Source organism: Halichoeres trimaculatus, unplaced genomic scaffold (assembly GCF_033239565.1).
Source record: "Halichoeres trimaculatus isolate MK-OKI-2021-1 unplaced genomic scaffold, fHalTri1.1 fHalTri1_scaffold_19, whole genome shotgun sequence".
NCBI lineage: Eukaryota > Metazoa > Chordata > Actinopteri > Labriformes > Labridae > Halichoeres > Halichoeres trimaculatus.
Window position 1 is genome coordinate 15,777,736 of NW_027437197.1, and position 16,014 is coordinate 15,793,749.

A 16,014-nucleotide genomic window follows, 5' to 3' on the forward strand; every position below is an offset into this window, starting at 1 on the left:
TTGAGATTATTTTAAGCTTTAAATCATGTAAAGCTAAGATGAGGGCACAAGGGAGACAGAATTAAACCTTTAAAAAAGGGGAAAAAAAGCACAACACCCCTACTTTAAAGACAAACCCTTGCATCCGAAGATTTCAAACTCTGCAATAGCATCAGTTTCCCTCAACACCCTCCAAAGTGCTGCAGGTTTCTTCAACCTGTTTGCTTTTTTAACTAACCCGCCTCCCTGCCTTGCAGCTCTGCCAAACACTCACTAACGCCGTTAACTACCAGCAGATGTTTGTCTTGCATGCTCATCACCGTTATGTGTGTCTGTAATGAATTATTTTCACTATAGATGTTTTTAGGGACATTTCTTTAAACATTAACACTGAAAGTTGTCTTCTAATTTCAACCTTTGAAGAGGAGAAAGACTGGAGGAGTGAGAGGTGTAAAGTCTGAGATAATGTGCCTATTTCTGTGTTTGATCGGAGGCTTACGACAACCTGACGGTCAGAGCTTTGAAGTGATTTTCTGCTTTTCAACTTTTCAAATGTGCAGCTCATACGTCAAAGCTTTGTCATTTCTACAGGTGGAGAAACTTTTGATCATGCTGTTCTGTGATCTTTAAGGGTTCAATGAATTAAAGTCCAAAATTTAAAAATGACTCACAAGCACTCATAGTTTCTGATACATTTTATTCAAAAAGCTTTCTGTTCCCTTTGAAAACCTGAAGCAAATCTCTCTGAACTAAAGCTGGTAGGGCCTCATGTCCTCTAGGAGTCAAAAGATAAGATACAGATCATCAGTACTTTGGCAAAATACAACAACAGACAGAGCTCTTTACAAAACTGAAGGAGAAACACATCCATCGAATACAAAACCCTCCAGATCCTGACACTAAATCCCCAATGAACAACAATCTGAACACATTCATGAGAAAAGCCGTGCCTCTCTTCCCACTCACACAGATAGAAGAGCTTCAGGAGTGTTAGTTCTGTGTGCAGGTTTCAACATGTGCAGACTGACAGGAGTGTAAAATAAGAAGACGCAGTTACATGAAGGAGCCAGATGTGGCCCAATGACTGCTTTTCATCAGTAATGAAAGTAGGTCACACAGTAAGAGGCACTGAGAGTCAAATATTCTCCTGTTTGGGATGAGAGAAAGCATTGTGCGTTCCTGTGAGCGACTTTTTTTTAATGTCATAACCACGGTTCAGCTCCCAAAGAGATTTTGAGGTACTGCAAATGCTGAATGCTGAAACAGCTTATCGGGAATTCTACTGAGAGGAGTTTTTAAGTAAGGAGTCATACAGGTCGTTCTTATATTTGATATGCTGTTGTGCTGCTTTAAAACATTGAGACTTAATAAAACGATGAAATGCACAAAGACATAACTGATACAGGCCTGAAAGAGTGAAATAAACATCTGAGCATGAGAAAATTATAAAAAAAAATTTCTTGATGCTTCACCCTACTCTAACCGCCAATTTGACAAATCTACAAAACAGAGAAAAAAGAAGCGAAAGGTGAGATGAAAGGCGGCAGTCTTCATTTCTTAGAGGAGGCAATGCACAAGTCATACGTGAAGCCACGGCAGCGTAACAAATTTAGTGACAGAGGAGCGCAGGATCACACGTCCTGGACCTTCATGGCGTCCTGAGGCCAGGTGTACGTATCCAGAGTGAACGAGTCGTAATCCGGACTGTAGATGTGAGAGAGCACGAAGGCCTCCTTATCCTTCGGCTCGGGGTACACTGATGCGATGTTCTGTTTGTATGCATAGTTGATGAGCTGGAGAGGAGGAGACAGAATTAAGAGAGTATTAAAGGTGAAACAACAAAATAGTGAAACTTTTTCTTTGTTTCTTCGGCAGAAATGCACGTTTTTTCCACACAGCTGGACATTATACGGAGGAGATTGCATAAAATCCTGTTTGTCAATCAGTTGAGCAACTAAATTAAAAATGACTCTCCAAACCAGAGAAACAGCTAAGCGGAGGTTGTTCTGTCGGCTGACCTTGACTTCCTGTGGGACTGAAACTACCACAGTGCTTGACTGTAAAGTGAGTAAATAATTAATGATTATTAAAAGGACCCACTTTCAGTGCAATCTTGAACGACACCTCTCTGATCGTGCTCAAAGGCGGATACAGTCTCCCTTCAGCCAGGTGCTCCTCGGTCACCATGTCAGCGATCGCCTGAGAGACGAAGACAGAGGGACAGAAGTTGATTTGAAGCAAAGAGAAAGACACAAAGACTTAATGAAGAATCATTAATGTGTCATAAGTGCAGTGAAAACCTCGGCTGTGGTGAGGAAGACGTCGTCAGATATGTGGCGCACTCCGCAGGCTATGACTCCCAAAGCAACACCGGGGAAGACATAGGCGTTGTTGCCCTGGCCTGGGTAGAAGGTGCGGCCATCAGGCAGAGTCACTTTGTCGAATGGACTTCCACTCGCAAAGATGCCCCGGCCCTGAAACCGGAGAGAAGGAAACAGATAAGATCCTCTTTAAGTGAAACAGCGAGAATACATTCTGATAATGAAGTGGAGTAATTACTTTCTAGTTTCTAGTTTAATTGCTGCAAGATTGCTTTAAATTGGTTTAATGATGCAAAATAAGGTACCAATCTGAGAAGTGTAGAAATATTGTTGTGACAGCAGAGGGCAGTAGTGTACTGCACAGAAAATGAGGCACTGGCTGTTTTCCAAACCGCCCACTACAAACTACATGTGAATATAGTATGTAGTATGACTGTTCTGTTTGGTCTGTTTTGAAGTATACTACTCTGGTTCCAGTCTCAAAAGGTGGAGCTACAGAGGATGTTGGGTTTTTTGCCTTTAATATAAATCAAAACAAGCAATTGGCAGATCTTGGTATTTGGTTATATTTTGTTAATCATATCAAACAGAATCATCATTCTTGATTTCTAATCTTACACCAAAGTAATATTGTTTACTAAAAATAAATTTGAAAAGGTTTTTTTATTTTTTTACAGCTGATATGTAAAACCACTTCTATATGATCCACGTAAGGTTTATAAAGTCAGTTAAGCCGCGTTTCCACTAAGCAGTACGGGTCGGTTCGTCTCGGTACGGTGCGCTTTTAGCGGCGTTTCCACAGACTCATCCCGGGACGGATCCCTAAAAACCGAGACGAGCCGTCCCACTTTTTTGGGACCCTTTCGTATGGGTGCCAGACTGAACCGATCCGCTCTCGGGAGGTGGAGCAACACACTGCAGACTCTTGATTGGTCAAAAGAATCGTCACTTACCCCGACAGCGGCTGCATTTCTCCTTGCGGCTCACAGACTTCTCTGAAACGAAGCTTGATTGCACTTTGTAACAGAGAGTTACATGAAAATCACAGAGAGGACTAAATGCTGCATGTCTTCCATCCATGCTCTTTGTTTACTGTGTCGCGTTTTCTTCTTTGTTGGATTTATTAGCGGGGTAAGCTGCTACGGCGTCGCGCTATTGTTTACCAGCTGTGGCTTTCGGCATGCGGCTTACACGCCGCCCACCACGAGAGGGCACAGTTTGCTGTGGAAACGCAAACGGGATGAGACTTTACTGTCCCAAACCGTCCCAAACCGTCCCAAACCGTACTGAACCGACCCGTACTGCTTGGTGGAAACGCAGCTTTAGTGATTTATCTGGGCTAATAAATTTGTAGAGGTAAACACCTCTTTTACGACTGGGAGTGACAATATTTACGGGTGTTTCTTCGCACTTCACTTCTATCTCACAGATTGTCTAGTGTTAGTGTTGTGTTGTAATTATAATGCTGATTAATTCCAGTAGATGGCAGTAATTCACCAAAACCTGCCACCCGCATTGACAGATAGCACTAGCGCTGTGCATTGTAGGAAACAGTATGCCAGGTAGACTGGTCTGTTGCACACTGAGAAATTTTCCTGGATAAGTAGGACATCCAAGGATTTTAAGTTTACAGCAGATTTTGCAAGTTTTAGCATACTACCTATTACATACTGGATTTCAGCCTAAATAGCAGGCACTGCTAGTGAAACAGGCGGTTTAGAGCACAGCCAGCATCTAGGAAATTCTTGTAAGCATGCAAACTATCAACTTGGACCTGGTGAACCTGCTGATATCCTGCATTTTAACATTTTCACATGAAGAGAAATCTACAAGCGGGTTTTTTTTCTCAAACAGTAACTCACACCTGATCTAAAAACACATCCTTTGAATTTTTACCTCTGTGAGTGTGTAGCACTGCTCTGCGGTGCACTCGGCCTTGCTGGTTGGATTACTCAGAGCGAAGATGATCGGCCTCTCGTTGAACGTTGCCATGTCTTTGATAATCTTCTCAGTGAAAGCTCCTCCGATAGCAGCCACTCCTTCACAGGAAACAGAGAAAGTCAGGGGTTGTTAACAGTAAGGAGACATGGATGAATGAAACATAAAGTGAGGGTAAAGACTAAAACTAATGCTCAGGAGGCTAACCTATGATGGCGGTGGGTTTGATGGTGTGCACCACCTCCTCCAGTGTCTTTATGTGCGGGTGATCGTGAGCAAACTCCTCCTTCTCGTGGTTCAGGTGGCTCCTCCCCTAAATGTATGAGAGATTTCTCTTTACATGAAGCTGATTCATAAACCAGGGGTCTCTTTAGTCAGAGAGAAAGTGTTACCTTCACTATAAGACCTTTTGAGTCCACCATCCAGATTCTCTTGGCGGCTTCTTCTTTACTCAGTCCCTCTTTTGCCATCGCCATGATGAGCAGGTGAGCGATTCCCAGAGCGGCCTGCAAAGAAGATAAGAATCAACTTTATTTAACCTTCTTCATCACAGTCTGTTTATTTTTACTCCAGAAGAGAGTAAAGTCTGAAAGAGAAAACCCCTCACCTCACCGGCTCCTTGGAAAACAAACTTGTGGTCTGACAGTTTGTTTTTGGTGATCTTCAGAGCAGCTAAGACTCCAGCAACAGCCACAGATGCAGTGCCTGCAGTTGATTTTTGAATAATGAGATAAAGACTTGCTCAGAGTTCGGTTTCTGCAGTCTGGTTGAAAACCCTGAAGTAAAATACTCTTGCTGTACCTTGGATGTCATCGTTGAAGGTGCAGTATCGATTCCTGTATTTGTTGAGGATGCGAAAAGCGTTGCTGTTGGCGAAATCCTCAAACTGGATCAGACAATTCATCCCATACCTGCAGAGTGAAAAAGAAGAGGTGGAGTCACACGTAGGAATCCCTCTCACGTGATTGATAGGTTGTGTTTTTACTCACTTGTCCGTCACTGCCTGCATGAACTCATCAATCAGCTCGTCGTACTCCTTCCCTCTGATTCTTTTGTGTTTGAGTCCAATGTAAAGAGGGTCATCGAGAAGAGCCTGGACCAGAGAACAATCATGGGACATCATCAGTGATCAGTTATCGCTGGAGAACATCCATCACTGATCAGTTGGTAGTGACAGCTCTGCTCACCTGGTTGTCTGTGCCGACATCCAGCAGCACAGGGAGGCACTGCTGAGGTTTGACCCCCCCACACGCTGTGTACAGAGCCAGCTTCCCCACAGGGATCCCCATGCCGTAACCCCCCAGGTCACCCAGGCCGAGGATCCGCTCCCCGTCTGTCACCACTATGGCCTGAAAGAAGAGACTCATGAGCATTTCATCTGTGGTTAATTTTTAATCTCTCAGGTGTGTGTGACTGTTGGAGCAGGTACCTTTATGTTCTCTTCAGGCCAGGAGTTGAGCATGGTGGCGATGTGGCCTCGGTCATGGATGGTGATGAAGAGTCCTCTGCAAACAAACAGGTTTCAAAAATAAAGCCAAGTGCGTGAGGAGTGTGAAATCTCCTTTTTGATCGTTTTGTCTGTTTTTGGTCTATTTTTGGATCAGTTTCTTGATGGTTCTCGTGAACTACAGTAAGCCACAAAACAAAAACAATCACAACAGCCTGAATAAGGAATTACATGAGGCTGAATTAAGAATATGACATCAATAAATCTCATGCAGATAAAACAGCAGGTCGCCTCTTTGGCTCTGCTTCACTTTCTACATATTTGGGTTCAATATTTCAGGAGCCTGTGAGCTGAATTCTGACAGATCTGACAGAGAGATTAACAGGAACGAACAAGATCCTCAAAACAAGCACAGCAGGAGAAAAAAGATCAGTCATTCAAAGATAGCTACAGGCTGCTACACCTGCAGCACAGAACGGGCTCAACACTATCCAAATGATTGATGAGATGGACTTCATATCGTGGGGCTGCTTCTCTGACGTCAACCCCAGTTCATAGCCTCCAAGGTACAATATTTATGCTCCAAAGGACTTAAAATGATGAGCTTTACATGATCTGTTCTTGACTGTTTTATGTAAGTGAGGCTGGTTTATTAGATTGTATTACATGATGAGCAGTTTGAGAGGTGAAATAACCGCAGTGAGAGCAGAAAATAAGTTACCAATAATTGGATTCAGGCTAAACGCTAAATTAGAAGAGAATCATTTTTGAAAACATAACGTTTGGATGAGTTTTGTCAAACCTGGGTCTTCTGAAGGCGAGTCCGTACTGTTGGCAGGCCAGGCCGACGGTGGGAGTGTACACGATGGGCATGAACTCCTCAATGTCAGAGGTCAGCAGGCGGTAGAACAACTTTTCGTTCCTGTCCTGGAGTGTCATCAGCAGGATATACCTGAGACAGAAACATCGTGATGCTGTTTCTTAACATCACAATTCTTTTTTAAAACTCTCACTTATTGTTTGCTGGTGATGATCAGTTCATTTTATCGCACAACGCGCAACTTTAATATTTCACACCATCCTGTAGACTCACTCAATCATCAGGATGATAAGCAGAGCCATTATGAGTATAAAATTGTACTGATGTTAGCATCTAGCTCAAAGTACAGCCTCACAGAGACAGTGATGTGGATATTTTATCACTTGGACGTGTTTTAAAGTGCAGAGTTCAGTGTCAGAGTGACATGCCTCACTGGGCTTCTTAAAGATAAATCTTTTTTAATTGAGCCTGCTTGAAATACTGGGTGACTGGAGAATGCTTTGTTAGTCTTTGATGGTAAAATTAAAGCTTCTGACAACAGATGTGACACACAGAGAGTTTACCAGGAGATAAAACCTCTTTTCAGTGAGTCGTTTCTGTTACTCTGTTCTCTCACTTGTCCAGAGGGTTGACACGTGTTTCATAGCTCTTCATGACCCGCAGCACTTGTACATCCTGTGAGAGGAAACAGGGTGGCAGCAGGCCATGGATGCCCAGTTGTAGGCGCTCCTCCAGGGTGAATGCCATTCCCTGCAGGGTGACAGAAAGAGAGAAACAGAGAGACAAAGAGAGAGAGAGGGGAGCGGTTATACGACCAAATGATGATCCTAAAAAGAGCTTTCACAGGGTAAAGTCCAAAATCTGATTCAGAAATTTAAAACACAGACCCAAGTGACTCATGTGTTAGTCATCAGAGTATGAGTCATGCCTGAGCCCAAATACAGTGGTCTTTTTGATCTCTTGAAAGAGTTATGAGGAAGCCACCCTGAGAGGAAACTCTCATAGTCGAAAACTTAGAGTAAAGAACCAGAGAAAAGGAGTACAAACAGTTTTATAAATGTCCTGCTACATTATAAAACACAAGGCCTTGCTTTTATTTTGGTAGGCAGTCACCTTGCACCCCCTCTGCCGTCTGGTTTTGGTTAGAGCTGCAGCTCTTCTGTTGGCACGCTCTCCAAAGAGTGATTGAAGGGGGGAGTGGGGTTTAATCTATTTATTCTGTCCAATAGTGAGAAAGCCTGAACCCACTCCCCTATCAGCTACACTTCTCTTTCTTCGCCCCTGCTGCATCTCTCACTCCACTTCCTCTCGATTCTCGCACGTCAAAGGAAACACTGACCTACATGAGGAATAAAACAACCTTCCAGAGCCAGTTTCATCTACTGTCGGAGGTTAATTCAAAAATAAATACTTACTTTCCCCAGCAAACTAAGTACTCAGTCTTTCCATGAGTCATGTTCACACGTTTTCTTCAACAGTTGTCACAGAGCACCAGTTCTTTAATGTTTTTTAAAGTATTTTGCTAAAAAAAAGCTTCTTTCTTTTAAAAGAACTACTCTCAGCTTAATGCATAAAGTCATCCCAAAAGACGTCACATCCGGTTCATGCTGGAGGGAAAAAATAACCCACCCCCAGTTGCAGAATCACTCGCTTGCTTTCAGACACTCCAGACTTTAATTGTCCCCCTCTCATATTACAATCATTACGTCTCCAGTTTTCCACAGTTGCATGCTTCCTAACTGACCCCTTACATCTGAAAATACAGTACCCACAACAACACTCTTAATGGCTACAAACAACAGCTCTACCATGCCAGAGGTCATCAGAGGAGATACTCCAACACGAAGTCTTACATGCCAAACAAGATTTGCACTTCTCAAGGACAGAGGAGTCAGTGAGCAGGGCGGGCTTCAAACAGTTTAACAATACAGACAACATGGACGACAAAGAGCCTGCCAGAGAGAGTCACAGGTTAACGGCATTAACCTAAACCTATCAGAGCGAGAAGGTTAGAGTAAACCTGTTAAGGTGATACTCAAAGCAGCAGCTGTAAGATTCATAGAGACAGAGAGTGAAACTAGACCTGGGCACTATCTTAATGACTTCAATCCAACCTTATCAGAGATAACTACCAGGTTACAACCTCACAGGAGCCTCATGACCAAATACAGCGAAGGAAAAAGTCATTTTTACAGTCACGAGCTGTTACAGTTTCATATCAGGGGTCATCAGTGCAGGTTTGCAGAATAGTAACTGAAATGAAACTGGAGTACACAAGTGGTGCAGCTAATCATAATGGTTGGAAAAGTTTTCTCTTTTTCACATTAGAAAGGCTGAACTTGCTGACTCTTCCAGATAAACTGAGCTGTGAGTCAACATGTAGCTGCTGACTGAGCACCAGCAGAGGAAGGAATAAGGACTGACCTCCCATTAAACTTAAATGAGAGCAACAAATGCAGCAACTGTGCAAGAATCTTTCCTGTTGTCCACAGAGACCAGGCATTAGCTGCATTAGAGACTTCTTATTCAGACTATTTTGGGGAAAATAATGCTGAAAGGCACAGGCAGTGCATCTGCATCAGGATTGGGATCGACAAAAAAGCTCTGACATAGCAACATATGCAGGGATCTACAGGGAAACCAAATGAAGCCAGAAGTAGAGAGGCTATTACCCTCAGAAAGGGGAAAGAAGTAATCTTGTAGCTATTACAAGTTCAACCACTCTCCATTTGCTGCATGTGGGACAGTTTGTTGTCTGTACAAACAGTCATTTGACAACAGGGTGCTTGATCCAGAGCAAGGGGAAATCAATTTCAGAAAGGCATTGAGCTAAGTAAGAAAACATAAACCAAAAATTGTGTAATAAATAAAATTAATAATATTTCATGCAGTATTTTGCTGCTTGTGCTCCAGCCTCCAGGTGAGTGACAGGCAGAGGTACCTGACAGATCAGTAAGCTCACCTTGTTGAGGTGTGGGTTTCTGGTGATGTCGTAGCCCCTCTTCTTGGTGCTGACGCTGCCCTTGCGGCCTGTCCCGGAGTGGCAAACCCGCACAGCCTGGAAGCAGGCCTTGTCGGCCGGCATGCCCCCGGTCGGGTGACCCGGTGCACCGGTGAAGACCCTCATCCCGCCGGTTGCTGTGCGCCTGCACAGAGACAGGGCGGCCCGTCCAGGGAGGGAGTTCATGCTACCTGCAGACAACCAGGGAGCAAAACACCCCCAGTGACACACAGATAAACCCTGCTGCTTGTTTCAGAGTAAAAGAGGAGACACACGACCTAGAAATACCACACATACCGAGAATAACCTGAGTTCAGCATGTCTGGGCTCCGTAAACAACCTGCTTCATGTGTCTGAGCTGTTCACATTAGCTTTAGCCTGAGTCATAAACAACAGGTGCACCGGCAGATACTGCCCGCGTTAATTAATTAATTAATTAATATAAATCAATAAAATAGTTTTCCAAAATAATTACGAAGCTGAAAATAGAGCACAGTCAGTGTGTTTATGTGAAAACCTCTGTGTCATCTCTCTGCATCCCGGCTAGCTTCTGTTAGCTTCTTTGTGAATTTATTAATGGAAAAATCTGCGCAGCTGCTAAAGCTAACTAGCCACGCGGCTAACAGTTAGCGTTAGCCTCACCTGAATCCGACGTGAAGCTGCAGAAGCTCGGACTCAAATCTTCATAAGAACCGCTTCTCTGCCTCTCTCCTCAATGATCGCTGCTGTTATCAGGGGATGTTGGGCGGATCGACAACAGGCAGCTGATCCAGGATCCTTTGACATTGACAGTTTCGGTCCCTCCCCAGTCAGTCTGCATCTGCACACAGAGGAGCCACCAATAGAGATCCAGGGCCAACCCCCAACCCTGCTCCTTCTCTGATTGGTGTGTTCCGTTTCTACAAGAAGCTCCATCTTCAGATAAGTCACCTCCTTCAATAATGTACTTTTTATTTATTCTTAATTTCTACCTGGGGTTTTTGATTTTTAGACCATCCACAGAAAGACTTCCCAGAACTACTTCTGCCTTAACCCATATTTGCATGTGTTTGGGTCGAATTTTCAATTAGCATGTTTATTTGCAGGAAAAATTCTCCACTTAAGTGATTCCAGCAGAGCACAGTCAGAAAAACCACACATTTCTTAGCTCTTAGTCATGCACAGCAGTGATCCCAACTCTTGGTACTGTAGTACAGACCAGGACCATAATGATTTGTGCTCCCTCTGCTGGACATAAAAACAAGTCATGTTTTAACTCATTTCAACTGGGGCCCCTGAAGTAGTGAGAAGCGCTGTCAAAATACATTTTTTGCACAACTACATAGAAGAATATCATAACAGCAGAAAAAGTGTGTTGGACCAAAATCTTTCCAGCTAATGTTGTGTTTTCATTTTAATATATTGAATCAATCTGTGATTACAGTATGAACGGCTTTTATATAGCTAAAAATCCAAGACTGACACCACATTATGTATCTAAAAAAGTTTATTTTCAACAAACACATTACAGATGCAAAAATGATAACTAATGACAATAATATCCTGTTAAAATAAAGACATCCATTTTGTCCTCTAAATGTCAATCTTCTTTGAATTCCTGACTGCCTTAAATGATGTAAAAAAAAAACCACTTTATACAATAAAAAAGAGAAATTAAATTAGGACATCATGCTTGGTGAAACTGCTCAACATTTCCTCATAAACACCAACACAAAGAATCTTCATCCATCACCAGAGAGAAAACTTTTTCAAAGAATTACACGCTGTTATAATCTCAACAACAGACAGAAAATACAGTTCACGCAGTATTTGTACAGTACGTTACAATGACAACTTCATCTTTGCTAAATGAACAGATCAAGGTAAAAACTGTTTGTCTTCATCTTCACCGTTCTGGAAACTTTCAGGAAAAAAAGTAAAAAACTGAAAAAAAAGCTGGAAATGATTCAGATGACTACGCTTGCGGCGCTACGGGAGCTTCTATCCTAAAAGACAAGAAATCAGAAAGAGAAGGTGATTATTCAGTGAAGAAGGAGAGAAGAAGTCCAAAGAGAGAGGAGTCAATGTTTGAGTGTTCAGCTTACAGAAAGGCGGTGGTAGTTCCCCCTGATGTTACTTGGTCCAGGTTGGCCCTCGATGGACGAGTAGCTCGGTGGCTTCTCCGGCCAATCCTTTCCTTTCCCTCCTTTTCTCTTCCTGCTCTCCTCCTCATCTGAGCTCCACGATCCTTTACGTCGCAGAGGAGGAGAGTACCTCCTATCCATCCGAGCTGCTCGGCTGTACAGCTCATCCATCAGGTCATCTCGACTTCGAGCACGCGGTCTGGACCCACTTCCTCCCCTCCTTGGCGAGCCTCTGCTGTCATTCCTGGAGTTCCTGTGTGGGGCTCTTCCTCGCCTGTTGTCCCAATCTGAGTCGTCACTGTATTCTCGAAGAATCCCTCGCCTGGGAGGAGAGGCGTCCCTATAGCCTCGACTGCCACGGGGGAGAAGTCCTGCCCCTGATCGGTTTGTACTCCCACTGGACTGACTGGATAGTCTAGCACCACCTCTGGGTCCGTCTCTCCCTCCAGACCCTCTATGTGCAGGCTGAATAATAGGAGGCAGGGTGATGACCCGCCTCTCCACTCCTCTCACCCCGATGTCATCCAGGGCTGACAACATACTTGGAGGTCCAGGGGAGTACGGCACCACAGGAGGAACTGCGTGGTACTGAGGCTGAGGCTGAAACTGGGGCATATTTTGTGCAGCATACTGAGCCTGTGGAGGTGGCACTACATCTAGACCCCTCATCTGGTTCTCCAGGTAGTCCAGAACCTGGTTGGTGCCCTGGACACTGCTCCGAACACTACCATTCACATGGTGAGGAGGAGGAGGGGGCTGTTGCGGCAGGGCCAGGGGGGAGAGCTGCATGGGGGCCATGGCAAAGTTCTGTTTGGGAGTGTGGTCGGAGTACGAGCCTGGAACACAAGTGTTCTGGTGAGACATGAATGACGTGCAGTTGCCCGCCTGATTTTGCACACTAGAGGGCAGCACAACACATTCTCTGAGAATCTAAATCAGTTTTTGTCATCTGGTTTTGTCCCACTGAACCACCATCAAACAACCAGTCTAGGTTTTGAGCAAATCAACAATAAAGCATCAAAGATCAGCCTTGTTGAACCTTTGTGTCACTCACCTGAGTACAGAATAGGAACACCCTGAGAGGACACATTGGAGCTGATGGGAGCGTAAATGGGTTGACCATTCATCCATGGGACCATTGCCTTCTGGGCCTCTTTAATCATCCTGTGTTGCATCACAGCTGAAACCAGCATAGAGGAAAGAGGTCTCAGTGACTTCGGCTTTGACAATATGAAAAATACAGTTCCATAAGCAAAACTACCCACTGTCACTTTAAAAGTTGAAGAAGAAAGTTTATTGCATGGCTTTAAGACTTTTTACCTTTTTCCGGGCAGCAGCAGGTCTGTGGACAACACGGGCAGCGCACGTAGCAGCAGCACTTCTGCGGGCAGCACTGACAGCAACATATGCAGAACAGCATGATGAGCAGGAGCGCCCCAAGGATAATCAACAGGACCGTCAGCCAGTCTGCATCAGATCAGGGAGACTTGTTATTATATTTCTTACCAACCAGGAAATTCTCAGACTTGAATACCAAACATTGACTAAAGAAACCTACGGTACACGATGAGTTTGACTTCCCGATCGGAGTCTCCTGTTGTATCCCCGGCAGCATCAATGGAGCAGAAATAGACTCCATTATCCCACCACATCACCTCATTGATGACCAAGTCAGCATCTGAGGACACATGACATCATGTTGCTTAAAAAGAAGGATAACAGGTGCAAACTGTTGGAAATGCAGCTCTAAACCAAGAAAATCTGTGCAGGTATTCAAATATTTTGTTTCAGTTCCTTTATTTGCTCTAAATGTTTGTGTCTTACCCCAGGGGTATAGCGTCTTCTGTAGAGCAAACAAAATCAGTAAACAGGGAAATGAATGAACTAACTGGTGCAAACTTACTGTTCTGAATAGTGATTTTACGGTTTCTGTACTCTGCACCCAGTATGGCCTCATTAATTCCTCTTTTCTGGACAACGGTGCGGACTGTGCGCTGGCTGTCTCTGCAGTCATTAGACGGGTCCTGGCCCAGCTGCAAAGCGGCCTGATAGGCTACAAAATTAGAAAAGAGATGGGATAAAGAAATGTTTAGTTTACAGATCAAAGCATTAAATAACTTTAAAAGTCCTATGCCTTAATATTGGTTCGTGCTTTTTTGTTGCTACACATGATCAGTCTGTTTTCGGCACAGGGCTTGCCTCTAGCTGGAAACAACACAATACCATCAAAAGTAAATATTACTCAACAGAAACACGCCCTTTACTCAATCAGAGGGCTGAATCATCTTGTTTGAAACCTGATGATGGTGGTAGGATGAATTGTGTTGAATGTTTACAGTCACAGGAGTTGTTTCAAATAAGCTGTGTATGCCCGATTAAAGGTTGTTGGCTGTTTCCCAAAGTTTGAAGGACTTTCAATCAACAGAAAAAAGCTTAAAAGGACAACCAAAAATAAACTATGTGAGCTAACTTGCACTTGAGCATTACCTTCTAAGGTAAGGTTAAAATAGGCTGTAAAAAAAGCTCATTTATGTTATTAACCTCCCTGCATATCTGTCATTAACATCACAATTTCTAAATCATCAGCTGTCATGTTCTATCTGCCTCACTACACATGAAAATGACTGTCTCCTTCCTCACCTGTGGAGTAGTACTCCAGCACTGGGTCCTTACAAAACGACTTGTACCTCCAGGTCACGAGGACATCCTGAGGGTTTGCAGATGTTGAATAATCGCAGCGCAGGGTGACAGAGGCGAACAGAGTGATGTACCTCTCCACCTCTGGAACAGTCACCTGGATGCTCAGCAGCTCTGACCCAAACAGGAACATTAGTCAGATTAAAGTGGAGATAAAATGTGAAGCAGCTGTGCTAGTGACACATATTCAAATTAAAGTTGCACACCCAAAAAAAACAAACAAAAAAATGTGTGTGTGTTTTTTGTGTCACGGCTTCGCTTTTCAATTCAGTATCGTGAGGAATCTGACCAGACGGGTTAACAGTTTAGATCTTTAAGTGTGCACGTAGTGTACTCTACCATTACGTGTGGTAAGAGCTGTCAGTCACAACCAGGAGTGTGAGTGCTGATGAAAGGAAACCGCTGCTAATTGTAGTAATGATATTTGAGGTGAGATATTAAATTCACACACACACGTTCAGAGGCTGTATAAACACTAAATCATCACATGCATGACTAATTACCTGCAGGATAAAAGTAGTAGAAATGTGCATTTCTCTCAAATTCTCAGGCTAAAGAGGTTGAGTGTTTTTTTTTTTTTTTTTTTGGCTAATCATTAAATGATTGAAATACAATCAACTGCCATTGGTTTTACAATCTGCTAATTACTTTGGTGACTTTGTTATTTAAAATGTTACATTTACATCTCAAATGCTGATGCTACTATTTTTATAAATGTAAAGACTTTGATCTTAACAGAAAACTGAGAAAATTTGATAAATCAGACTAGAAATTTCAATCAATCAAATCAAAAAACTACATTTTGACTTTGCATGGTCTACTTACGTAAAGTTAAAGCTCTATACATTCTGCAGAACTTCTTAAATGTTAGCTAAAGGTATGAAATGGTGCAGAAAAGGTAAAAAAAAAATGTGTAAAAATAGTAAAGAAGGCAGGATGAGAATAATTGGGGCAAAAAATGTTGATTGCAGGTCAAAATAGTCTTGAATACATGGTGAAAAAATCTTAATGAATGTTTTCTTATATTGTAGTTGGCAGATGTATTAGTAAATGTGTGCTTTAAAAACAACGTTAAATTTAATCCAGGTATCGAAATGACTCATTGTGAGTTCTTGCTCTGAGAAAGTCTATTTTCATTTGGTAGCTATTCCACCTGTTGTATTTTAGGAGGAAACTACAAGCAATAAGAAGTCACGTGACACTATTCGGCCTTGCCCTGTTTACACCTGTTGATAATTAACCTTCTCACTATTCAGACTGTTTGCTTTGGTTTCAGTCTAAATTTCTGTCTTTGACTGTATGAAAACCCAGCGTACATGTTTAAATTTTGAGAGAAATAATCATAAAAGCGTCTAAAGGCCTCACCTGTCGGCAGGTGAAGCGCGAGCAGCACCATCAGTATCATATTTCCCATCTCGCTGCTGGTTATCCTTCCGCGGAAGCTTCCGTCTCTATCCCGTAGGCGACTCAAAATCCTTCAGTAATGCAGAATATGTGAAGAAAAGCGTGACAAAGGCGCTTCTCAGCATATTAATCCAATATTTTACTCTCAAGAAGTCATGATAGTCCGGCTGTGTTTGTTTCCTGAGCTGAAATTCGACGCTAGGAGCAACTTTCCCAGCGGAGAGGAATATCCCTCCCCCACCACGGCTCCAGGTGACAACATGACTCCGCCCAGAAACATGGAG

General features: G+C 43.2%; 2 protein-coding genes across 2 annotated transcripts; both read right to left on the reverse strand.

Annotated features, from left to right (window-relative positions):
* Positions 1–672: 672 nt before the first annotated feature.
* On the reverse strand, positions 673–10,352 carry me3 (malic enzyme 3, NADP(+)-dependent, mitochondrial). Its single transcript, XM_074695522.1, has 15 exons — positions 10,149–10,352; positions 9,468–9,697; positions 7,122–7,255; positions 6,488–6,637; positions 5,668–5,743; positions 5,426–5,587; positions 5,228–5,331; positions 5,040–5,149; positions 4,846–4,943; positions 4,631–4,744; positions 4,446–4,551; positions 4,197–4,339; positions 2,280–2,453; positions 2,080–2,178; positions 673–1,772 (listed from the first exon to the last, which is right to left on the reverse strand). Exons 2-15 carry the CDS (start codon positions 9,690–9,692, stop codon positions 1,611–1,613), a joined length of 1,857 nt encoding a protein of 618 aa, XP_074551623.1. The 5' UTR covers positions 9,693–9,697; positions 10,149–10,352; the 3' UTR covers positions 673–1,610.
* A 729-nt stretch (positions 10,353–11,081) lies between these two features.
* Positions 11,082–16,014, reverse strand: ildr1a (immunoglobulin-like domain containing receptor 1a). Its single transcript, XM_074695529.1, has 8 exons — positions 15,692–16,014; positions 14,270–14,440; positions 13,533–13,682; positions 13,188–13,307; positions 12,950–13,096; positions 12,684–12,809; positions 11,591–12,465; positions 11,082–11,491 (listed from the first exon to the last, which is right to left on the reverse strand). Exons 1-8 carry the CDS (start codon positions 15,738–15,740, stop codon positions 11,453–11,455), a joined length of 1,677 nt encoding a protein of 558 aa, XP_074551630.1. The 5' UTR covers positions 15,741–16,014; the 3' UTR covers positions 11,082–11,452.